The following is a 25,658-nucleotide window of genomic DNA, read 5'->3' as shown; positions in this document are numbered from 1 at the left end:
TCCAGACCTTCCCAACTGTTTAGATTATCTTAAGGGCCAACAAGTTTTCCCCTCTTATGTGGGAGGATTTTCAATGACTTAGTTCCTGTCTGAGGTCACTAGAGGGCGACACCAGCTTTCTTTTTCACCTCCTTGTCTGAAGAGCACAGTTTGATCTTGGTTCTATTTTGTATCATGTTTTTGTGAGTTTTTTCAAGAACTACAATTGTGTATAGAGCCCAAATTCACCAAAGAGCATGAAAAAGGTGTTTTGCTACGTTTGTGTTTCAAAGTAGACTCTGTTCTCGTAGAAAAGATTTATTGTGATAAATTTAGAATGTGAAGAAGTCGTACTGAATGGTTGGTAATTAATTTACAATTGCAGTAGCATTTAGCTGATTAAAAAACACCTCTTGCCCTGGACCAAATACAAACTGTAGGCGGATGTATTCCAAGTGAAGTGCTTGCATATGTCGAGCAAATTGTACATGTTTCTACAAAATGTTCCTGCGACTCCAAGCACATCAAGTCATCAATCAGTGCAGATATTAATCAGGACCTTGTGTTAGAGAAACACACCAGCACTCTCATCCACAGATCCCATTAAATCCCAAACTTTAACAAGGGCTATTTGTCTCAAGTATTTCATGTATACAGGCCATTAATGCCAGGGAAGCTTCCATCACCACACACACAGGAGATAAAGGGGCATATCCCCTCCACCTTTAAAAGTATGTGAAACTGAAAGTAAAAATATCAACCCACCAAAGTTACAAAATCAATTTGAATGATTCTTTTTAAATTTCCAAATCTCTAAATCAAGTTTACAAATACTTGGTTTGGATCAGATTATGGTGTTCATGTTCAGTACAATGTTCAGTACAATGTTCAGTACAATGATACTACCAACACTGCTAAATTGAAAAAACATGATACAATATCTAAACAATTTGCTTTTGAGAACTATCATTGAGCTTGAATATTGCCGACTAGGTTCTCATATTATGAGTCATATTATATTAAGTCAGAATAATAGTTTAAGGATTAATATACTGTAATGTTTATATCCGTTAAAAACACTTTTGAGTAGTATGACGCAGAACGTAATTCAAATTGCGGATGTTTATATCAGCAGTTCTTGAGCAAGGTTCATGTGTTAAATGGATGTTCAGGCCATGACAAGATACTTTTTTGGTGTTATTTTGTATGTCTGCAATGAATTCATAAATACAGAAAATGTTACACTTTAAACAAACTTAAAACCATCATATACTTATGAGCACTAAAAGTATACAACAGTGAGATGCATGAACAGAATTACTATATTACCATATACTCCAACAAAATAATCTTTTATTCACCAAGCAAGTTATTTAGTTGTACAAGTACAAGTTGTATAAATGTTACATCTTCACCTATTGTTTTGTTCCTCATTTCACTTTGTCATCCAGCCATGTTTCAAACAGTTTATTGCTGACATATTTCATTTAGTTTTCCAGCTGATCTAGTTTTCTATCTTAGTGCACTAACAATCACATCATACTGTGATGAATGTCAAGTGTCATTGACAACTGGTCCCAAAGCAGATTGTTATAAATAATTATGATCGTGATTTATCAAATATTCCTTTTTACCAACTGCCCACGTATTTTACAGAATTATGACCATTTTGTCAATGTCTGCTGTCAAACTGTACGTCTAATTGAGATTCTGTGGTTATTTTGGATTTCATAATAATGTATTCTGCATCAGACTATTTATATTCATTGAAACATGTACATATATTCCATGACAAGCTATTCATAAGTTAATTGTGGATTCACCTGATCTGAGTTTCATAAAAAGATAACTTAGAAAACCCAACGAACATGGTTTGATCAGGGCCCATTTTAGTCACAATTTGGCCAAACATTAGTAAATGAAAAATGTCCTTTGAAACCACTGACTGACCCCTGTCTTTGTGTCTTTAACACTTTCTAGTTTTGAAGAATAATGTCATCAAGTTCAGTGGTGTGGCAAACAGATGTGGTACCAGCCATTTCATCCTTCTTTAGAGAGCCTTATATATTCCCTTAACAAGTGATACATCTAACATATATGTTCAAATATACCCACTTCTGTCAATTGAATACTTGCTATGAATTTCATGACTAATAAAGTGTTTAGATCTCCCCCATTCTAAAATTGGTCATTTAAAGAAAAAACAGTCTTGTTCCCAAATCTGTGTTTTTTATATTATTTAGGTAGAAAGAGTTTTTATCACACCACATCAGTTGGAATATTTTGAAGCGGTTCAGATTATATACCTTAAGTGCCAGGTAATGGCTTTACTATAGTAGCATAGGACTTGGATGGTCTCTCTATATTGTCACTGGTTGTGTGTCATTTTTCATGAAAGGGTGGGTTGTTGCTCATTCTGTTGACCACTGGGTCATCTTGTTCAAGCATTTTTATTTACTGGTGATAATTCAGTTATAGCATGCCAGGCTGAGTCAGAAAACATTATCACTCTAGTGTTTGACTTGCTGAAACTGGATCTGTCCCATGTTTTGTTATTTTTCTGAATTCATAACTGAAACCACAAACATAAATGTTTAAAGCAATTCCTTATCCTGTGTTGTACATTTATCAAAAGGAACAATCCAGTTCCTGTCAGGGATTGGCAACACATTTCCACAAGATGTTTTATGAAAATGCATAAACATATCATAGATGAATAAAAAAAATTAATTAGTTTCAAATGTGGAGCAGATATCAAGTGAATATGAAAACACTGAACAATATACACAGGAAATCTTGGCCCAACTTAAATTCAATTCCAACATCCCAACAAAATAGGGACAAACAGAACGAACACAATTTTCACATAATTAAAGTTATATTACCATAAATCAAAATTCAGTCTTGAAGATTTTACCCTCTTTCAAGCCTTTCTGAATTTTGATCATATTTTATGCTGGAATCTAATTAAAATGAATTAAAATAAGACACCGTAGCAATATGGGTCTAGTTTTTCAATTTACGGGGATGAAGAAGATGGAAAGGGATGAATACTTCTAGGTAATCCAAGTGTGCGGTGGAGAATGGAACGATGTCTGATTGTATAGAACGCTGCCCATGTAATTGAATTAAGCCTGATGGTGAGAGAGCATATCAGGTTTTGAGATATTGTGAGAACTTGTCTTTGATTCAGGGATAGAGTATGAAAGGCTCACAACTGCTTGTTAATTTGTGGCTACAACAGACACATGTGGGCTTAAGAAATCATTAGTTGAGGAGTACAATCCTCTCCAAACTACACCATTGATCATGAAGGATATTTGAATGGTGCTAAAATTAAATTTATAATGTGATTAATCTTGTTTTACATTGTATAATGTAATTTAATTTTTTTAAACAGATCATATTGATTAAGTTTTTTTGGTAATAATAAGATAACTATACAGTTGAATAATCTTTCATGTTCAATTTGGTAGTCTGTCATATGGACCCTGAAGCAAATATATCGAATGCCGCTCATGCAAGTCTATGGTAGTTGTCAAGTCTTAATTATTTCCTTTACTGAAAGTGAAGGGAGTCTCTTGTCTCCTGTTCATTCCCCCACTTGAAAAAACGAAGTGGGGGTTTTCAGTTATTGAAGCAGAACTATTAAATAAATATTTCTTCTGAAAATTTGGTACACAGTTCACTCTAGTGGTAAAATAGTTTGGGATTCTCTTTCATATTCAATTGAACTTATATTGTGCTTATTTCAGGAGCCGAGCTCCTAAACCGTTGAATATCTCAAGGTGAAACTTGCTATTAGATCAGTCCTGTAGTGAAGTGGTGCCTTTTGATGATTTGGGATTTTTATTTTTATTGGGTTTTTTTCATGTCAAGTTGGACTTTACTAAAAATTGTTTATGAATATGATTACTGCTTTTGATTTGATTTAACAAACCAACATTTTTCTTTTTCTTGTTCATATGGAATATACTCTCAGTTATTTGTATTACTCTGTATCCCAAACTATTGTAAGAAATAAGCATGATATAAGTTCTGTTACAATATATAAATTTATGTCTCAAAATAAATATTATATTGCATTTGTGTCTCTAACATTCCTCTACAAATCACATCAGATTACAGCTGGCTCACTGGTCTGTAATTGTGACTGATGTAATGCATCAACAGGGAGCAGTCCCTTCCTGAACTCACTCCGCCAATATCTAGATGCTGACTATGATCATATTGTTATGCAAGGTCTGGCGTTTAGTAGGTTACAGTTGGTCTCGGTTAAAGAAACTAGGTTATGTCAAGTTTATAAGGCATCACATTATCAGGATGTTAGGGCACTTTCATCATGTATTCGTTATGAGAATTAATGTTGTGTTTAGGTAAGAAGAACTCACTTTACGTTGAAATTAGAGAAACTGACATGTTATTGAAAGCATGGTAGGTTATGTTATATTGATATTGGAAGGACTCTTTGTTGAGTTAGAGGGCCTACATGAGGCACTCAAATTAAAGCTTAGATGCAGCCAACAAAATAAACATAATCAAAACACAATTGTCATTTATTCATGACATATAATATACATTGCTGATTATGAAAAACCAAATAAACAAAATTATAAGCATACATTCGCAAATCAAAAGTGCAATATTTTGTACTTGGGTTTACTACCCTCGAAACGAAGTATCCGGGATACTGAACCCAGTCAGAGCTGGTGGGCATGCACTTAAGTGTAATGAAGTCTTTCATTGGCTGGTTCATTTGCCGATACCCTCAGGGCTCTTTGTGTGTGTATAGGCATCCTGGTTCAAGCCGTGCGTACCTATTCACTGCGCATGCGCTATGTGCGCTGTGCAGTGACAGCTGTTGAAACCACTTTTCACCCCAGCTGGGGTTATTTTAGTGAATCTTTTGAACTCTGATTTCGCGGAATTTTTTCATCGCGTTATTTTTCAACTTTATAAGTTGAATTTGCATTTTTTGATATTTTGTTACTGTAAGGTATCGAATCTGCAAAGTTGTGTTTTGTGTTGCATATAAGCTTTAAGTTGACGTTTGAGGGACTTTCATTGTCTTGACAAGTTAGAAGGATTTATGTTGTATTGATGTCAGATGAAATGTTATTTTGGAGTTTGGAAGAGTCTCATTATTTTGAAGTTGGAAGAGTTTATCATAGTTTGTGTTGACTCAAATTGTTTTCTAAGTTAGAGGGACACATTATACTGAGGTAGAGGCACTCAAATTATGTTGAAGTTAGAGGAACTTCTGTTTCATTGAAGTTAGAGGAATTCACATATTTATAATTAGGGGGACTTAGATGGAATAGAAGGCATTCACAATTCTTTCTAACATGAGAGACACAATTTAGAAAGGTACGGTATATGTTGTGTTGAAGTAAGAGAAGATATTGTGTTGAAATTTAGGGGAGTTCACAGTCATTTTGAAGTTAGAAAGGTTTATGTTGTGTTGAAGTAAGAATGAATATTGTATTGAAGTTCAGGGGAGTTCACAGTCATTTTAAAGTTAGAAACGTTTATGTTGTGTTGAAGTAAGAGGTACTCACATGATCCTAAAATTGAGAGGTGCTACATTATCTTCAACCTTAAAGGCTTAATGTAACCAGCTCAGTGAGTGTGAACACTATTGTGTGCAAATGAAATAAGTGTGTACACTGTGTGTTTTATGTTGTAGAAAGTCTACGGCCCTGTCCTACCTTCCCCAGACCAGACTTCACCAACCATGGCAGTCCTCAGGAAGGTGAGTACTTGTCTTTGTGTTATTTTAATTAGTCATGTCATATTATATATTAAACCAAAACCTATTTTCTAATCAAATTTTCTTTCTTACAAGTGCAATATTTGGTCAAATTTTATTCTTCCAAATGTGTGAAAGACTAATTTTGGTTATCATTCAATGTAACTGTAAGACATGTATTTGATAAAAAGTTGACCATCTTTTGTGCTGTTGATATTGTGGTTGCTGTGTTTCTAACTCTCAAATGCTGTACAGTACAAGGAAAATCAAATCAGTTTAGAACTATAATTGATTTGCACATTATAAGACACAACTTGTCTGGTCTACATTTGTGAAAAATCAAATCAAAATAAATATCTTTAAAATCTTTGCTGAGTTGTGAACAAAATCAGTTGTAAAATTAATGATTTCATCAAAATTGCTGCAAAACCATACTGACGATTTGACTGAATGAGTTTTATATCCAAAAGTTAATGTCCAATTCCTTATTTCTAGGAATGCCCTACCCGTATGACAACACAATGCGATTTTTCTATCACGACGAATCAGCATACTTCAGTCATTTGAGAGAAAAACATAAAGGTTAGTGACTTGAGTTCATGTTCACCATAATCTCCCTGACATCAGGTCCTCCCGTCAAGGGAATGAAGAAAACAGACTCACCTTTGTTTCAGAGTACTGTCGACATGGGTCTACTATGTAGGGCTGCGCAATATAACCAGTTTACCGACATTTACCGGTTCAGACATGAAAACGATACATATTGCGTTACGCTGATCAAAAACCAGTATTTTGACATGCATTCGGAAAAGTTCGTAACACTCGGAAATCTTCGGATGTTTCCGTTTTTTTAATTCTTCCTTTCCTTATTTGTGGCAACTATTGTTTATATTTTTATTAAAGCTTAATCACGCATACTCATTTTTTGTGTTTTTGCTTTATAAATCAAGCATTATTCGATTATAAGTAGTCTTTTTTTTAAAAAGAACTTCTTGCAATATATTGCAATACATATCGCAATATATGCTTTCTCATCGCAATATATCGCAATATGAAAATTCTCTGCAATACCCACCCCTACTACTATGTACCCATCCTGAAATAGCTGGACTTTTGTTGAAAGTAGCATAAAACAATATTCAGCCTTCTACTTCCTGCATGCCTGCTCCTATTTCTACAGCTCAGGGCCCCCATTCTACAAGGCAGTCTTAATGATACGATTAACCCTGTGTTTACCCTGTGAGTTGCAATGACCTTAGTGCCGAGATATACCTTAATGTCCAGACCCCAACTTCTTCTGTCAACAGGGACCTTTGGCGCAAACAGTTTTAGTGCAAATACAATGTTATATTTGAATTAATAAATTCAGTTAGGGGATTATTATTAAAATGGTACACAACAAATTAGGGGTGAAAGCGGTATACCGCGGTATTAGTAGAACCGCTGTATTTTTCCTTCAGTTCGGTATACCGTAATGTAATCCAAAAATTCGGTATTTTCGGGTTTTGTACCGTCATTTTGTTAACCTTATTAAACCATTTAAAAAATGTCTGGAAGTCGAACCATTTTGTCAAAATCTATCTAGGTTTGGCTCAATTTTCTGCATTGTCATCATATCTCATGAACCGAACCGAAACGGACCGAATACGTACCGTACCGTGGTAAGAGAGTACCTTTTCACCACTACAACAAATTAAATATGTGTACAGAGATTTACTGTCAGTGAATTAATCTAGTTCAAGCCTTGATGAAACTAAAACATTTTTGTTAAAATTTTACAACTGTAATCATTTACCCTTTCTACCCTATTGTCTTCTATGATATGTATACAAAACCCTGGCATATAAAGTTTTGGTTTGGTAGGGATACTTATAAGGATTACTAAATTTTGATCTAGAATTTGGTCAGGGTCACTTATTCGAGGTGGGTGCTCAATATAGAACTATGGTAGTAACTCCCATACTTTTATGTAGGTATAAATGGACTTGTTTAAAGGTGAAGTCATGAACAGTTTGTGAGTGCATAGACATATGATGCTCCATGATACAAGTATTGTATTAAGATATCATGGTTTGATACAAAATGATATAGGAATATAGAACTTTATATCATATATGGTTTGAAAGTTTAGGACACTATTTTCTTTTGGCAAAACACAAATTGTCTGTCTGTTGTTAGTTTGGTTAAGTGAGTGGATATGACATTACATTAAGAGACACCAGAAATGGGAGAGAGAGTATGTGTATATATGTACAGCCATATATCTCAAATAATTAAAGTAAAATTATTCTTAAGACAAAACATTCTTTTCATGCCTGGATGTTCTGTACAGGCCATTTTTATCCGTCTCATTCTGTCTCACATGCATGTACACAGACGTAAAATAATGAACCATTTTGAAACAACAGGTCACAGGGATGGACTGACACATCTATTTTCTGTGATATAATACAACTTGACAACACTCAATAAATAAAATGACAACTATTTATATCAAGTATCATTTCTAGAGAAAAAAACAATGAAACTAATTGTGCCTTAAGCTACTAAAACAATCGTGAAGCACTTTCCATATTTTCACATCGTAAATTGGTCATAAAGCTGTCCATTGAACAAACAGTTACCAGGGACTGACATCAATATAATCTTAATCACCCAGTCCTTTCCTGACAACTAACCCAACAGCATAGATGATCCAGGCTGTCAGATGAGTCGTGTCTAGCTTAGATGAACAATCAACTGTACATGCATGTTTTCCTATTGCAAAGAGAATTTCTCATGAATAACAGGGTGATATTTGTTTTGAGGTGTCAGTGAGCATAATGACGTGATTCTTGCTGTTACTGTTTTTATCAAGGAACATAACTATATAGTCTTCATGTACTCTTCCACTCGTGTTATAAAATTGTGATAAAAACAAAAAAAATTACTGGAAGAAAAGTAATGCTTGTAAATATGTAATCAACAGTGTGTGTGTGGTCAATCGATGTGTGAGTGAATGTGTGATATATGACATAATTTGATAGTGATGGTCATTCAAATAGAAGTCATACATTGCATCCATGTGTGGACTTGAACCAAGGTCTTTGTCATGACAAGTGAACACTTACACCACGAAGCCACTCAACCTCACATAAACAGACATATAATGCATCATATACCTCTGTGTTCTGTACAACAGATTTCATACTTTTTTGTCATAAATAAACATTAACAATTATGAAAGTATGTGTAAGTACATTTGAACAAAAATCCAACCATTTAACAAAGTTTTCATGTTTTGTTCTTCCTACAAAGTACCTCTGACACGCAGTTTGGTTATCACCCTATTTGAAATAATGAAAACTATATAATTAAAGTTATTATTGAAGAAATACACTGATGAAAGAAATTACAAGAAAAGTAGATTTTGATGCCCACAATTAAAATACAAATGAAATTTTCCTTCCAATAAACTCGTCTGTGCCATTATTCTCAGACCGCCAAGGGTGGTTAGAATTGCATCCTCGTAATGTCTTTAACCTGGAGAGAAAGACCTTTGTTGGAGACAGTTGCACTTTGCAGGTGCAGGGTGATCCATGAATTTTGATCCCCGTGTAATTAGAACACCCATGGAATAAATAATATTGCATTGTGCCATGTGATTGATCACTTTAAAATGTTTATTGCTTCATAAATCTGAAATAATTTATAATAGGACAACCTTGTTTGAATGGATTGTTAGCCAATTCGGTTTGTAATATATTGAATATATTTGAAATGATATTTTGATGATGTAGGATAAGTTCTGATAATATTTTTGCTTGCAATGTGAAGAGGAGCAGATAAAGTTAATGAACTTCATCATGTGTTAGGTAAAATAATTTTGGGTACAGATATATTAATGAGATATATGTATATAGTTCTGTCTTGGCGAAACCAGTTCAAGTTACTGTATTGTTTTGCACAGGTTCTCGGTGAAAAGCCCAAGATGCAGAGAGACCAAAGTTTGTCAGGATTATTTAATGTTACTTTCCTTGTTGGAGAGGTTTTACATTATTTTTTACACAGAATATTTTCATCCAAAATTGACATTTTTCATTTATATTTCTTCCCTGGTATAGGAATTCATCAGTCAATTAAGGGAGAAATTTAACTGGCCTTAAAACAGTTACATGCAGGTATTGTTACAAATGGGAACAATTTTGAAAAAATGATTGTACTTTTTAAATAGTACAAAAGTGTGACATGCTTTGGTGATTTAGACTGTAGTTTAATACGATGTTAACAGGTTCGAAATAATTTTTGAACCAATTTTCTCTGAACTCCTACAGTGTTTAAATGCTATTGTGCACACACCTTCACAGCACCGACAGCGAACAATAACCTGCACCTAACATTAGTTGCGTTCATGTTAATGTCAAGTGCACACCTAGAAAGCCTCTCAGTATGACTATTACTGCCATGTCGATGATAACGTAATTTGCCTATTTTGTCAAATTCTACTGAGTAACACACAGAATATGACTGCCGAATCACGATACTCTTCGTTCATTAGAAGTAGAGCTAGTGAAAAGACCAGACTGGGCCAGTGCATTTATTGTGCTGCCTTGATGGTCGTTAGATGCCAAAATTGACCCTATTTAGTGTAATTATGAATAATTAATAACTGGTAATCAAACGTTATGTTTGTAGTGATTGATAGGGCTAAGAGCTGAGGGGGATGTAGAGGATGTGGGATTTGCAGGTTACACGGAAAACATGAGTACAGAAGCTGTTCCACATTGATTTCAACACATGCATCCCATAAAATACAGTTAAACGATGTCAGGAAAATTTGCCATTTACCTGGAGGAAGAAAAAATATTCACAATGGGTAGTTAAGAGCTTTTTAACAAGAAAAGTCCTTTGGCTTTTAATCATAAGCTTAGATATGACAGACACTGCATCGTTGCTCTTTTGAAGGGCCTGAAATCAAAGGTTTCGCAGTCTGCAGCAATGGCCAATGAAACAAAAATGCTGTCAACGATGAAAAAAATCTTTATTGATCTCAACAGTCCCCTACAAACAATTTTCCTGAATTGCTGTTTGATTTCAGTTTTTCAACTGAACATGTTTATCTGTCCTATATTTAAAATAGCTCCTACTGTCAACTTCTTAATGTAAAACCAGTCTTGACAGCTTTTCTTTATGTAGATGGCACATTGTGGTAAACTTTTGTGAAGTTTTCGTAGTGTACAGGTCAAGAATTTTGTGCTCTACACTGTATTCTACTGTTTAATCTTGAATGTCTGTAAATTAAAAAATATGCAGTTCATTCAAAGGCAATGACTTTTATCCAAATGTTATAGTTATATTTTTTGTTAAAACTGTGCAAAGAGTCTTTTTTTATAATTAACCTCAAATCAAACCCAGCACCTTCTTTTCCGTCGCATTCTTTTTCCTTTGGTGTAAAGAAAAATGGAGAGAAGTTTAAAAAAGGAATTAAGCCAATCAGAATAGAAAACAATAAAAACAACAACATTTTAATACCTGGAAAAATTTAAAGATTTGTAACTTTAGAAAAGAGTAATAAAATATAGCCTATTTAAGATAAGACAAAACTAATACATACTTCTTGTAAAAACTACATGACAATGTATTGTTTAGATATACACAATTGATGACTTTGGGATCTCTGTAATACACATTCATTTTACTCAATCTCTTTGTTTACTGACTGTGAAAAGTCAGTTTTAACATGCACATTGATATGGTTTTTAATATAATATCATGCTTTTTGAGCAAAATATGCTGGTTTTTTCACTTCAATTAATTTAGACAGAAAGAAATAATCCATTAGCTTCCAGAAAAATATGATGGTGGTTTTATAATGTGATTTTCTGGGTAGTTCAAACTGAAAACTGTTAAACCTGTTTAGAATTATTGTTTGTGTATTTGTGAGAGTTAATTCCACACCTCTGCCCTCCACCACATAATACAACAATAGAGTTTCTAGTGGACATTCCAATCACATTACATAACAGTATTTGAGTGCAAATACGCGAAAGTGGCAGTAATTAATAAGATTAGTGTTGAGAGTTGGAACAAGGGGGTTTGAAATCTGATTTTACATTTAATCAGGCACCTCTCTCAACATAGCAATCACTGAGCATATTTAGTGGTATTCTATGCAGAATTAGCATGGCCAGGTTTCTCATTGCTTTGACTCTCTGCGATTCCTTGAACAAATTGGATTTTGTTCATCAAGCAGTGTGGACAATCTTGTATCTTCATGCTGCGATTAATCCCTGATGATTTCACAGTGAGGCGACTAGCAGTGCTCATCAGCTGGGCTTTGCCAGAAAGAGGCTGTCACGGCAAGCCAAATGATTTTTCAACATCGTGAGCAATGCACTCAGCAGCGTTGTGAGAGGGCTGTATCGTCTCGCTGCGGACATTCTCAAGTGATTTCATCGCGATGTGATAGAGTCTTATGAAGCATTTGGTTTACAGCTAACATATGGCTCATGTCGAGGCCTGCAATTATCCCAGTCCTGATCACGCTGACGAAATTAGCCCTTGTACAATCAAAGTCACAGAGGAATTTCAAATCCAATAGATGCGTGTAATTCAGAGAGTCTGGCTGCAAGATACCCTGGCTTTTTGATGTTCATTATGAGAGGTCTTTTCATCACGGTCTAGATTGAGTTTCAATAGATCGGGACATCTACAAGCTGAACGGTTAATTTAGATCTTTGTGCAAGCCCTGACCTGCCCCGATGCCCTTCTGAAGTTTGGTGGTAATTTCATTAGGGTCGTGTGTGGAGTGAAGGTGATGGGTGCGATATAATTGGTCAATTAGCAAAGGTCTTGAGGACAGGACACTATCATGTTTTATATTAGATGATCAATGCCAAAGGTCGTTGTAGTGATGGGATTTATCAACAAGGGCAAGGACTTGGTAATGAATGGTATATTTATTAAAACATGTCATTGTGCATTATAGTAATCACTGTAGTAAAAGTCTACAGTGAAATTACATTGAAGTGTAAATGTTTTATTTTCATACTATTGTCAAAAATGATTGCCGTAAGACTTCACAGAATATATGCATTATATTGATATATAGAGAGTCTTTTTACTATTATTGGCTTAAAATGGAGTACATGAATAGCAAAGAATTATTATTTCATGATAGAAGTAACTCTCAATTGGAATTGCAGCGATTTAGGAAGTGAATGAATGTGTTATGAAATAGGTGTTCATAGACAGGTACAGTGCGATGAGACTTCTTTTGTGGATATCTAATAATCCTTTGTATAGATTATGTTGAACTTTGACTATGTGATTATGTTGCATTTTTGTGTTTTGTGTCATATTTTAAGCCAATCCTTCCTATTTTCTCATAGTTTGTTCTCTGACAAGACATGTCATGGAGCTGTAAAATGAACATTTTGATTAATGTTTCAGATGGGAAGAGGACAGAGAAATAATATTAATACATTGGATTAATTTGCAAATTTAATTGGGAATTATCCTAATTGAATGCCCATTCATTGATTCTGTGCGTGTAGGATTTCCGTTGTAATTTTGTCTATTTAGTGTCGTCATTGATTTTGACATAATTTTAAAATGGGAATGAAATGGAGACTGTCATCACTTATATTTAAGATTAATAAAATTAATTAATCAAATCTCAATCACTTGATAATGTCTTTGAACATGAAATAAGTGGATTATTCAAATACAGAATATTTTGTTTAATTTCACTGAGATCTAAGATTGTGATGGCTTTCTGAATCAGACCATGCTGTATACAGCATGTATATAATTTGTTTGGAATTTGAGATGAACAAGATCATTTATGAGGATCATGTTTAAAATAAGTAATGATTAATGGAGAGTGCATTTTTAACATGGATTATTTTGACATTATGCTATTGAAAAATCTAAACTGACCACTCTAAAATCATACTCTTGAAAGTTGGATTTGATTCACAACTGTAAACTTTACTGAATGAAAACAGCCCATGAAGCATGGTAAACTAAGGTTTAGAACATGATATCTGTGTGAAATACATCATAACCAAATAGTCATTTCTGTTTGTTTTCTGTTTTTCATTGAAGCCACTATTGAGCAAGGGTGTGAACTATATTTTGCCTGGCAGTAGATTGAGACATCAGTAGACTTGTAGACAGTAGACAAAATGTTCTGTGGTGTGTCTCATTATTTATGTGAGAATGGAATATATATATATATTTGTGAACATAGCTATCAGGGGTGGATCCAGGGTTGGGGGGGAAGTGGAGATGAAATTCCTCTCATGCTCTCTCCCCCCATTCCTACCCCCCCAAAAAAAGAATAAAGAAAGAAAGAAAAAAATCCCTGAGGAAACTATTTCTCCCTAACCATTTCCCCCACCAACCCCACTCCCTTTCTCCAAAATCCTGGATCCTCCCCTGGTTATTCATTTTGGATGGCTGTTAGGATGCCTAATACTGTTTTGTTGAACTTCATATAGTCAATATCATTTTAAATATATAACCCTTGTTTTAAAGAAAAATATTCATTAAAAAATATTTTTAAGAAGGATCACATTGTGTTTGATATGTTTATGGAATGCAATATATATTTTTTACATGTCGAATATTTGATATGAAAGTAGTAATAAATTTATGAAAAGATCCACACAAGTTGCCATTCAACCTAAGCTTTACTATTTGTATTTAGAAGCCACATCCACAAACCCAGTGAAAATTTGGCGTGGAAGGATTTACCACTGAAATGTTTCAAAAAACAAATCAAAATCCTCATTAGTTACCAGCGACGTGTGAAAATCAGCCAAATAGACCAGATCACATCAGCTTCATGCAAATCTGTCCACTACCAATAAGAGGAGGAATATGTTGTGCAAATGAGTGCCCACAACCTTGCTGCAATCAGCAATGTTGCTCTACCATATCAAGTGTGGTGTGAGACATGAACATTGTCAAAATACACCACAATCAGCTCAATCACATCAAGTAAATTTTCTGTCAGAAAAGTCGAATTTCCACCACTGATGATCCACCTTAGTTGTTTCCTGTCAAGTGACCAAGCCCCGTTGCCACGGTTACTATAATGTGAAGATGCCATATCATATTCCTACAAAAGGCTTTCTTAGGTTTTGGGAAAATTTATCATCTTTTGGTTAGCAATTACTAGGCCATAATTCATGACTATGGCGTTGTCAATGACCCTTTATTATAGAGCTTGAGGTTTGAGTTCATTTTCAAGGGTAATTATGTAAATTTTTCCAATATAAATTGCTAGTATTGATGATTATAGTATAATTGAGGGAATCACAGAGGGCCTTGTCTGCTGTCACCACAGGGTAGTATAGAAGTTGTGGGGAGGGGAGGGGATTAGAGGAGGGGGATCAGAGGGGAGCGGCAGTGGTCTCAGGGGAGGAAGGAGCAGGGGGAGGGGAGATATTAATATTAGTGATACTAATGTATGCAAAAGGGCTTTCAAAATGTGGTGCTTTGAAAGTCTAATTTGCAATAATAATTTATTTTCCACTTCAGTCACTACTTTCCAGATCCAGGCTATGTGTTGAATTAGAAATGGAAAGTAGCACCGTACCTGGTGGGCCTAATGACGATTGTGCTGCTGATGTATATAAAACTCATACAGTATACAGGGTTTCCTTTAGACCTGCCCAGAGACAAGTATTCACCCAAACACAGAAGCAAATGTCAGGAACATCTCTGAAATCATAATTTTACAATTCCAGTTCGTGTCATCAAAATATTAAGTGAATGGTAATTTGTTTTTGTAGAGTGAGTCGCAATTCTTATAAAAAAAACATAAGGACCAATAAAAAAATAGAGGCCTTCATGCTTTGTTTGCAAGATTTCACTGAAAGTTAAGATGCACATATATACTCCTGAACATGGTTAACTTCAAAAGGTTTTCTGCATTTTGCAGCCCAAGACACTTAGTTTGGAATCCAAATTCTCTGGTCAGTTTTGAGTGTATAAAATGTTATTTGTGGACACAAGTAAAAAATGATTCTCACAGCTGATTCTGTATTTACATTTTCAGTATCTATTACTGTTGTGTCTTTCTAGTACACTAATCAAATGATGTTTTTCTGAAACAATACTCCATGAAACTGACCCATTTATTAACACACTATATATATAGCTATGTCCTTGTATGAAGAATGCCATTTCAAATAAAGACTCATGTAAGTCTTCACAAGGATTGACACAAAGGAAATCATGATTTGAAATAAATGTCTGGTCTACAATAATTGTAAATATGTATCTCTGTACATATTTGATCCATGCATAATAACATGTTGTTTCCAGTTCTGATCACTTGTCATTCATTGTGGCGATATACGGTTTCAGTATAACCTATAGCGGTGTCCATCCAATGTCCGAACTATCTTACACAGTGTAGTAATTTGTCAATTTTCTTCGTTGCAAAATTAATTATGTTTCTAAAGTGGGTTTGTGCCTACAGAGAAGCTGATGATTGTCTCTGTGAGACAGATATCATCAGAATGAAATATTAATACTTAATGTGCTGGTGACAGAGTTTATACAGCCGACGGACAGATGATGTGTGGCAGCCGTGGTGAACAGAACCTGGAAGCTATGGCCTGTACATAGATCAGTGTTATACTTGTCCATAGATGGAGGTTATACATGCCCATAGGTGGAGGTTATACATGCCCATATATGGAGGTTATACATGCCCATAGGTGGAGGTTATACATGCCCATATATGGAGGTTATACATGCCCATATATGGAGGTTATACATGCCCATAGGTGGAGGTTATACATGGTGGTTACATGTCCATGTCCATGTCGATGATTTTCACCTATTGTTCACCTGGTGCTGACCGTCATGTTCACCTATTGTTTACATGATGTTGACCCTCATGTTCACCTATTGTTCACCTGATGTTTACCCTGATGTTCACCTTTTGTTCACCTGGTGTTGACCCTAATGTTCACCTGGTGTTGACCCTCATGTTCACCTATTGTTAACCTGGTGCAGACCCTCATGTTCACCTATTGTTCACCTGATGTTGACCCTCATGTTCACCTATTGTTCACCTGATGCAGACCCTCATGTTCACCTATTGTTCACCTGATGCAGACCCTCATGTTCACCTATTGTTCACCTGGTGTTGACCCTCATGTTGACCTATTGTTCACCTGGTGCATACCCTCATGTTCACCTATTGTTCACCTGGGACAGACCCTAATGTTCACCTGATGCAGATGCTCATGCTCACCTATTGTTCACCTGGTCCAGACCATCATGTTCACCTATTGTTCACCTGGTGCAGACCCACATGTTCACATATTGTTCACCTGGTGTAGACCCTCATGTTCACCTATTGTTCACCTGGTGCAGACCCTCATGTTCACCTATTGTTCACCTGGTGCAGACCCTCATGTTCACTTATTGTTCACCTGGTGCAGACCCTCATGTTCACCTATTGTTCACCTGATGCAGACCCTCATGTTCACCTATTAGTCAGCTGGTGTTGACCCTCATGTTCACCTATTGTACACCTGGTGTTGACCCTCATGTTCACCTATTGTTCACCTGGTGCAGACCCTCATGTTCACCTATTGTTCACCTGGTGTAGACCCTCATGTTCACCTATTGTTCACCTGGTGCAGACCCTCATGTTCACCTATTGTTCACCTGGTGTTGACCCTCATGTTCACCTATTGTTCACCTGGTGTAGACCCTCATGTTCACCTATTGTTCACCTGGTGTAGACCCTCATGTTCACCTATTGTTCACCTGGTGCAGACCCTCATGTTCACTTATTGTTCACCTGGTGCAGACCCTCATGTTCACCTATTGTTCACCTGATGCAGACCCTCATGTTCACCTATTGGTCAGCTGGTGGTGACCCTCATGTTCACCTGGTGTTGACCCTGATGTTCACCTATTGTTCACCTGGTGTCGACCCTGATGTTCACCTATTGTTTACCTGGTGCAGACCCTCCTGTTCACGTTTTGTTCACCTGGTGCAGACCCTCATGTTAACCTATTGTTCACCTGGTGCAGACCCTCATGTCCACCTATTGTTCGCCTGGTGTTGGCCCTCATGTTCACCTATTGTTCACCTGGTGTTGACCCTCATGTTCACCTATTGTTCACCTGGTGCAGACCCTCATGTTATGTTAGTTTGTCTCCATACGTTTATCCATCTGAAATCACCAGATGATAGATTCACTCATAATGTGCCATAAAAGTAAGTGAGTTTTTAAATTCCTCTGTAGACAAACCCACAATCATTACAGTTTTGGTATAAAGATATTATAATGTCACTTGTACCATATTTTGCAATTAACATTTTCAATCAGTTTGGAGACCCATCTCCCATAACTGAACCAGAAATGTCACAGACCCGAGATTGATCCCTGTGGAGACTCCACCCCACAGCTATCTTCCCTAATAAATTATTCCTTTTTATGCTCAGAATATTTTTTAGTGTCTCTGGCTTCAAAGAAAGTTTAGTGATTTTGTCACAGGATCAGTGTGCCAAATCTTGCCAAGGGCAGTAACTCCTCTGCAGGGAGTAAACTACACGTCTAGTGTCATATTAGATTAGCATATGTGTATTTGTTAATCATAAGGAACATGGTACAGAGACAGTTCAGTGAGTAGTGTATTCTGTAACGCTCCCTGTTATTGGGCCCTCATCAACAAGAGGGTGGTGGGGTAGCCTAGTGGTTAAAGCGTTGGCTCGTCACGCCGAAGACCCGGGTTCAAATCCCCACATGGGTACAATGTGTGAAGCCCATTTCTGGTGTCCCCCCGCCGTGATGTTGCTGGAATATTGCTAAAAGCGGCGTAAAACCAAACTCAGTCAGTCAGTCATCAACAAGATGCCCTCTTTGTCACTCTTCTGAATTGTGAATATTATTCCATAGTTCCTGAATCTGTTAATGCTTTTGTGGCTGTGGTTTAACATCTTTCTCAGCTTCCTTGTCACTGTAGCTTGATTTGGGAATAATGCCCACAGTGATAGAAGTTGTAAGACATTGACCACTTTAGTTCGGTCCATGAGAACAGTTATGGTGATGACATATGTGGACACAATCTGTTTGTATCTTTATTTTGGAGACTGTTTCCTGGTTCAGTCAATTCCCAAATACAGTTACAATGAACTCAAAGGGACCTCTAGTTTCAGTTCATTATAACCATAGTTCCTTGTACATATTTAACTTCAATACACAGCAAAAAGCCGGGGCCAAAACACAGTATGTTATATCTGTCATCGTTACAAGCATGTTTATACTAAATGTTGTTACCTACAAATGATCCACATTGACCTTTATATCTGTGTTGCCATGTTGATGGTGCAGTTATGAGCCACCGAAGGTCAGAAATGCTTCAGCTGACGGGATGGTTCAGATAAATCATTCTTACATGTGCTCACTTATATGTCTGATCATAAATTGGAATCCCATGCTAGAATAGGTCCAACCTATGCTTCTTGTAAGGGAGACTTAATGGAATGGTCATCCTTGGTGACTTGGTTGATAGCTCGTCTTCATTCCTGCCACTGTGGACATTGTTAATAAAATCAACCATAAAATCAATCACTAGAATGTCTGGTCCAGAGTCTAACCACCAAACCATTTGGACAACTCATATGAGGTGAGGTGAAATTGGGTTTTACGTCGTACTTGAGAATATTTCGCTCATATGACGACATGCATGCGTGTGTATGTGTAAGTGCGGCTGCTTGTACTAGCCAAGACTTAGCTGGTTTTATAGTGCTAGCCCACTGAGATACCATGCCGCAGTGAAGCATGAATACCCCACTCAGACACATTATACTGACTCCGAGTTGACCAGTCCTTGTTGTACTCATTAATGCCGAGCGGGGCAGGGACCAACAAGTACCATATTTTAACGTCTTTTGGTATGACGCGGTCGGGGATCGAACCCACGACCTTCCGCTCTCCGGGCGGACGCTCTGACCAGTACACCAAGGAGGTGGTTTGGACAACTCATATAAGAAGCATAGGTTCTTACAGGCTCTGAAACTCTACTTGGGTTGTTTTCATAGGGATGTTCTGAAAATCAGGACTTAGTTCTGGAACATGGCCTATGTTTCTCTGTATGGGTTGGAACCATACGAACTGAGATTTGGTAAAAAATATAACAACAATCTTCGTATGTATTTTTTAAACACGAAGAACATTGTCGTTTGTTTTACGTTGGGCAGCAATTGATTTGAATACAACAAACACTTTCACAGTGGCAGGATATCAGTGTAATTGATGTAACGTTAGCAGAGCTCTCACTGACTGTGTCAAAACCCAGCATTTGTCACTGAATGTTCAGATTTATTAGCTGTGTCTATCTTATAACTGTCATTGTTTTTGAGAGGCCACAAAGCAACAAGTTATTTGTCGTCAATGTGCGACAGTTTAGAGACCACGGAAACAGCAATAGCGGGATTGATGCACGAATGAGGCTTCTCACATTCACTTGATCTTGTATTCAGGTCAAGATTAGCGTGATCTCATTAAATGAAACTGTAGTAACACCTGATTATTCAAGATGGAGCAATCTGTATAGAAAAACACAGGTTTTTGTATTGAGTCAGCGAACAAAGGATTTCGATTGAGTGGCGCTATAGTTTCAAGATTTGCTGCAACTGGGCTTGGGTTTTAAGCGCTTCTCATTCAGAGTACTGAGATGATGTTTAAATGAAAAAATGACATGATTGATTGAAAACTTCCCTGCTGAAGCCGATGACATGGATGGGGTTTTATCAACACTGTTGGTTTGTGTACCTGTGGTGTAAATTTATCATCGGGGACTTTGCTATGAAGAAACTATCTGGATTTAGTAGTATTTTATGATTTTTGAAGAGATGGGCAATGGCTGAAGTCAAGGAAGTTGTTATCATTTTGGTTCGAAGATTAACTCTGTGTTTACATTTAAGATTTTTTATTTTCAAGTGTGGGATTTTGCTTTTATTACTTAAGCCAAGAAACTTGGAAATCATGACTATGTGTTTTTTAAATGTGAAGCCAAGGTTTCAACCATATTATACATGTCTTTGGTTCTATGTTGATATATCCAATCAATATTTCAGTTTAAAATAAACAAAATAATTATAAGTGCATGAATCGAGTAAAAGTGGGCATCATTGTGCTTAGTGATATCATCTATGTGCCTCATGGTGCTTAGTGATATCATTTATGTGTCTCATGGTGCTTTAAGCAATATCATCTATGTACCTCATAGTGCTTAGTGATATCATTTATGTGTCTCATGGTGCTTTAAGCAATATCATCTATGTACCTCATAGTGCTTAGTGATATCATCTATGGGCCTCATTGTGCTTAGTGATATCTGTGTGCCTCATTGTGCTTAGAGATATCATCTGTCTGCCTCATTGTGCTTAGTGATATCATCTATGGACCTCATAGTGCTTAGTGATATCATCTATGGACCTCATAGTGCTTAGTGATATCATCTGATGGGCCTCATAGTGCTTAGTGATATCATCTATGGGCCTCATTGTGCTTAGTGATATCTGTGTGCCTCATTGTGCTTAGAGATATCATCTGTCTGCCTCATTGTGCTTAGTGATATCATCTATGGACCTCATAGTGCTTAGTGATATCATCTATGGACCTCATAGTGCTTAGTGATATCATCTATGGACCTCATAGTGCTTAGTGATATCATCTATGGACCTCATAGTGCTTAGTGATATCATCTATGGGCCTCATTGTGCTTAGTGATATCTGTGCCTCATTGTGCTTAAAGATATCATCTGTGTGCCCCATTGTGCTTAGTGATATCATCTATGTGTCTCATAGTGCTAGTGATATCATCTGTGTGCCTCATTGTTTAGTGATATCATCTGTGTCTCACAGTGCTTAGTGATATCATCTGTGTGCCTCATTGTGTTTAGTGATATCATCTATGTGTCTCATAGTGCTTAGTGATATCTATGTCTCATAGTGCTTAGTGATATCATCTATGTGTCTCATAGTGCTTAGTGATATCATCTATGTGTCTCATAGTGCTTAGTGATATCATCTATGTGTCTCATTGTGCTTAGTGATATCATCTATGTGTCTCATAGTGCTTAGTGATATCATTTATGTGCTTCATAGTGCTTAGTGATATCATCTATTTGCCTTGTGGTGCTTAGTGATATTATGTGGTTCTTGGTTGCAATCTTGCTTTTGTGTAAAAATATGCATGTAATGGTAACAAGTGATTTATGTACCTAAAAGAAAATGTGCACCAGTGAGAGTCTTGTTTGCAGGTATGAAATGGGTAAATTATACATGATATGACATGTCATAGTCTTTCTTTTGAGAGTATAGTTGCACGTGGGTCAGTTCATTACACCAGATATTACAGAGTGTACATTTCTTGCAGGTATGGAAATGAAGGCTGAGTTTTACAGGGATCTGTATCTTGAGCGCTATCACCACAGAGATGGTGCCCCGCCCACATACCAGCGCCGTGGGTCGTTACAGTTGTGGCAGTTCCTGGTGGCGCTGCTGGATGACCCGTCAAACTCCACCTTCATTGCCTGGACAGGACGGGGACTGGAGTTTAAACTCATCGAACCAGAGGAGGTGGGTACTCAATTACCTTTCGATACAGAAGTTTCAACATACAGAATCCATTTCTTGAATGTGTCTTTGATGGTCAGGATGACAGTTCATGTGACTTGTTCACAGAGAAACATATCTACAAATTATACATGACACTAGAGTAGTAGAGAATCAGTCATTGGCATGTCAGCCAACAAGGCGGAACTTCCTTATCATCTAGTCGATATCATCCGATTCAAGTTAGGGTGATATGTGGAGTTGGTAGTCTATGGTATCATGAGTGAGTGAGTTGGGTTTAACGCCACTTTGAAAAGTGGTCCAGTTATATCGTGTGTCTGAGACGTTAACCACATCAGTAAAGCCCTGCACTGTGCAGACAAACCTAGAAACCAAATCAAGGTGTACTGGGAGGTATCTGGTGTGAAACATGGAATTGTGGCAGCTGAGATGACTGGGTCACCCACGTTCCCTGATAAGATACTTTGACATATGGTTGGGAGAATTGATACTACTTGCAGCAGTATTCAAGCAACAGCACTGTGGGGAAGGGGGAAGCAAGTATGGTTTGGAGCCACTTTTAGTAGTTTCCAAGTAATAGCACATCAGGGGATGGCAGAAATCAGCATCTAACATTTTTTTTATTTTTAACCTCTGCTTAGACAAATGAACACTTATGTACCAGTCTGCCCAACTGCCCATTGTGTAATGAAAGGGGTAGAGGCACCCACCTCTGCAGTCCCACAGTCACTGAAGGAATATAAAGCATTCCAATAATTAGTATCTTTGAAATGTACTCTGTGTCAAAAACATATAAATTGAACTGGGGTGTGTGTACAGTCTGGGCACAATGCTAAAGTCATATGTGAGTGCGTGAGTGAGTTTAGTTTTACGCTGCACTCAGCAATATTCCAGCTATATGGTGGCGGTCTGTAAATAATCGAGTCTGGACCAGACAATCCAGTGATCAACAGCATGAGCATTGATCTGCGCAATTGGGAACCGATGACATGTGTTAACCAAGTCAGCGAGCCTGAACACCCAATCCCGTTAGTCGCCTCTTACGACAAGCATGGGTTACTGAAGATCAATATTCTAACCCGGACCTTCACGGGTCCAAAAAGTCATATGAAGGAGTCTGATAAAGGGAAGTAGAGGTGGGTGTGAGACACTTGTGCTGAAGAGAATCATTGATATGCAGCTGCTCAGATAACTCAGATCCATTCTTATAATTTTCACACGTGATTTGCGGTTATGCCTAATGGAATCTGTTTCATCAGATAATCAAGACTGGCATTGACTGTATATATCTAGAGGAATCCAGGTTGAGATTTACATAAGTCCCTTACCATCCTTGTGTAAGATCTTCACTTTCTTATGTCTGCAAATAAAATAGCACATAATACTGTCCATGTTTCAGGTGGCAAGACGATGGGGAATTCAGAAGAACCGCCCTGCTATGAACTATGACAAACTCAGTCGGTCTCTGCGATATTACTACGAGAAAGGCATCATGCAGAAGGTAGCCGGGGAGCTCTACGTGTATAAATTTGTCTGTGACCCAGAGGCTCTGTTTTCAATGGCATTCCCAGATAACCATCGTCCAATCCTGAAAGGCGAACCAAACAAAGAGGACTTTTTAAAATCATCCAATCAGCAGCTAGATAATCAGCCGCTGGCATTAACGACGACACCCCCACATGCCCACAATCCTCACATGTCCCACAGTATGCGTGGCTTCAACATGCCGTCCCAGCATACAAACAGTCCCATGACAGCGGAGCAACATCGTCTACAATATATGCAAGAAGTACAGCGAATGTACGGCCCCGGCTCGTATATGGAGGGCTGTGTCTACTGACTATAAAGATGGACAACGTTTTCAAATCTGTTACACAATACTACATCAGCTGGTACATTTCTTAATCTCAGTATTCATACTGGGACTGAGTAATTTTGAAATTTACTTACAATGATTATGATAAGGAGATAACTGGGTGGTTTGAGTTTACCAGTGCTCATTGATCTCACATAAGCAGTAAACAACCGAGGCCGACATCACTTCAGGCTTCCCGCCTGCATCAACACAGCTGACACACCTTGGTGTAAGAGGGGCGCACTCAGGGCCCACTTGCACAAAGTGATCTTAGCGCTAAGACCGTCTTAAGCATATGTGAGAGTATGGGAGTTACATTTAGTGGAGCGCTAAGATTGGTTTGGTGCAAGTAGACCCTGGTCATCAAAGGTTCCACAATAAGGTCAAGGGTATAAATGATGTTGCAGTTTCTATTTTATCTGAGTCTGTGAGGTAACCTAGTCGTTAAAACATCGGCTGATCTGAGGCCCAGGTTTAACTCCCGTTTCATCCACTAAAAAAGTAACCTAAGTGTGACCCTAGACTGATGCTTAGTTTCTGAATATATACAATTTTGACAGAAACAAGGAATTCCATTTAAATTGAAAAAGGAGCCCCATTGATGAACCTGTGGAAATCTAGACTTGCTTCATTTAGAGCTTTAGCATTGCAGAAAAGGCATGGTAGAAGGGAAAATAATGTGGTTCAGGGACTATGAGACAGGGTAGTGTGAGCCCTGCTATGATTTTCTGGAATGTTGCAAAACCGGCATCAAATTATACTTGTTTATTCATATGAAAGAAATAGTAGGTGGGTCACACGAAAAGGCTTATTATATGGTCTCTGATTTCATATCCTTCTCAAACCAGTTTCTGTCTCTACTGGTGCTAGAAGGTTCTCCAGCTTGGAAACCTTGGATGATCTTGTATAAATCTCATTCGGGATTCAATTTTTAAATAAAGTTACAAAATTGGCATGCAAACATGAAATTCTGTTTAAAGCTGTGTAGCAGATTTGAATTGTTACAGATGTGTTGTACAGTGAAATATATATTTATTTGTATTTACAGGGTGAATTATGAATTATACTGTATGTTGTGTTCTAAGGTCTCAGATAGACTGAGGGCAAATACAATCTCATGAAACATCTTCATTATTTCTGTCCAACCAATTATGGGTACATGGTAGTTGTATTGTTGTTTAACTGTCTTGGAGAACATTAATATTCCGGTAACTAGACATTTAGGCTGACAGACATTGTTTAAGTCTTTGTTTTCATGTCAAGGTAAACGAATAAAGAGGTCTCAGGAATCTGGCTGAAATAAGTTTGGGGCCTGGGATTTAAAAAGTATAAATATACCTATTTCAAAGCCTGGAAATAATTATATGACGGAAGGTTTTACCCTAAAAAAAAAATGTTCACTGAACATGCTGGATGTTCTAAAACTAATTTCATGCTGTTTCCAAAACAATTGTTGGCAACTTGTTTCAGA

General features: G+C 37.1%; 1 protein-coding gene across 1 annotated transcript in view; it reads left to right on the top strand.

The window, feature by feature from the left end:
* LOC124262691 (ETS translocation variant 1-like) overlaps positions 1-24,788 on the top strand; it is a 78,791-nt gene extending 54,003 nt beyond the window's left edge. The window contains exons 7-10 of the mRNA XM_046697213.1: positions 5,666-5,731; positions 6,224-6,310; positions 22,133-22,335; positions 23,732-24,788. Coding sequence (XP_046553169.1) covers positions 5,666-5,731; positions 6,224-6,310; positions 22,133-22,335; positions 23,732-24,172 — 797 coding nt within the window. The 3' untranslated portion in view covers positions 24,173-24,788. The remainder of the gene's footprint in view (positions 1-5,665; positions 5,732-6,223; positions 6,311-22,132; positions 22,336-23,731) is intronic.
* Positions 24,789-25,658: the final 870 nt, after the last annotated feature.

Source organism: Haliotis rubra, unplaced genomic scaffold (assembly GCF_003918875.1).
Source record: "Haliotis rubra isolate DU_JTF1 unplaced genomic scaffold, ASM391887v1 Scf85, whole genome shotgun sequence".
In the NCBI taxonomy this organism is placed as follows: domain Eukaryota; kingdom Metazoa; phylum Mollusca; class Gastropoda; order Lepetellida; family Haliotidae; genus Haliotis; species Haliotis rubra.
Note: the sequence above shows the minus strand (reverse complement) of the source record. Positions and strands in the feature narration are given on the sequence as shown.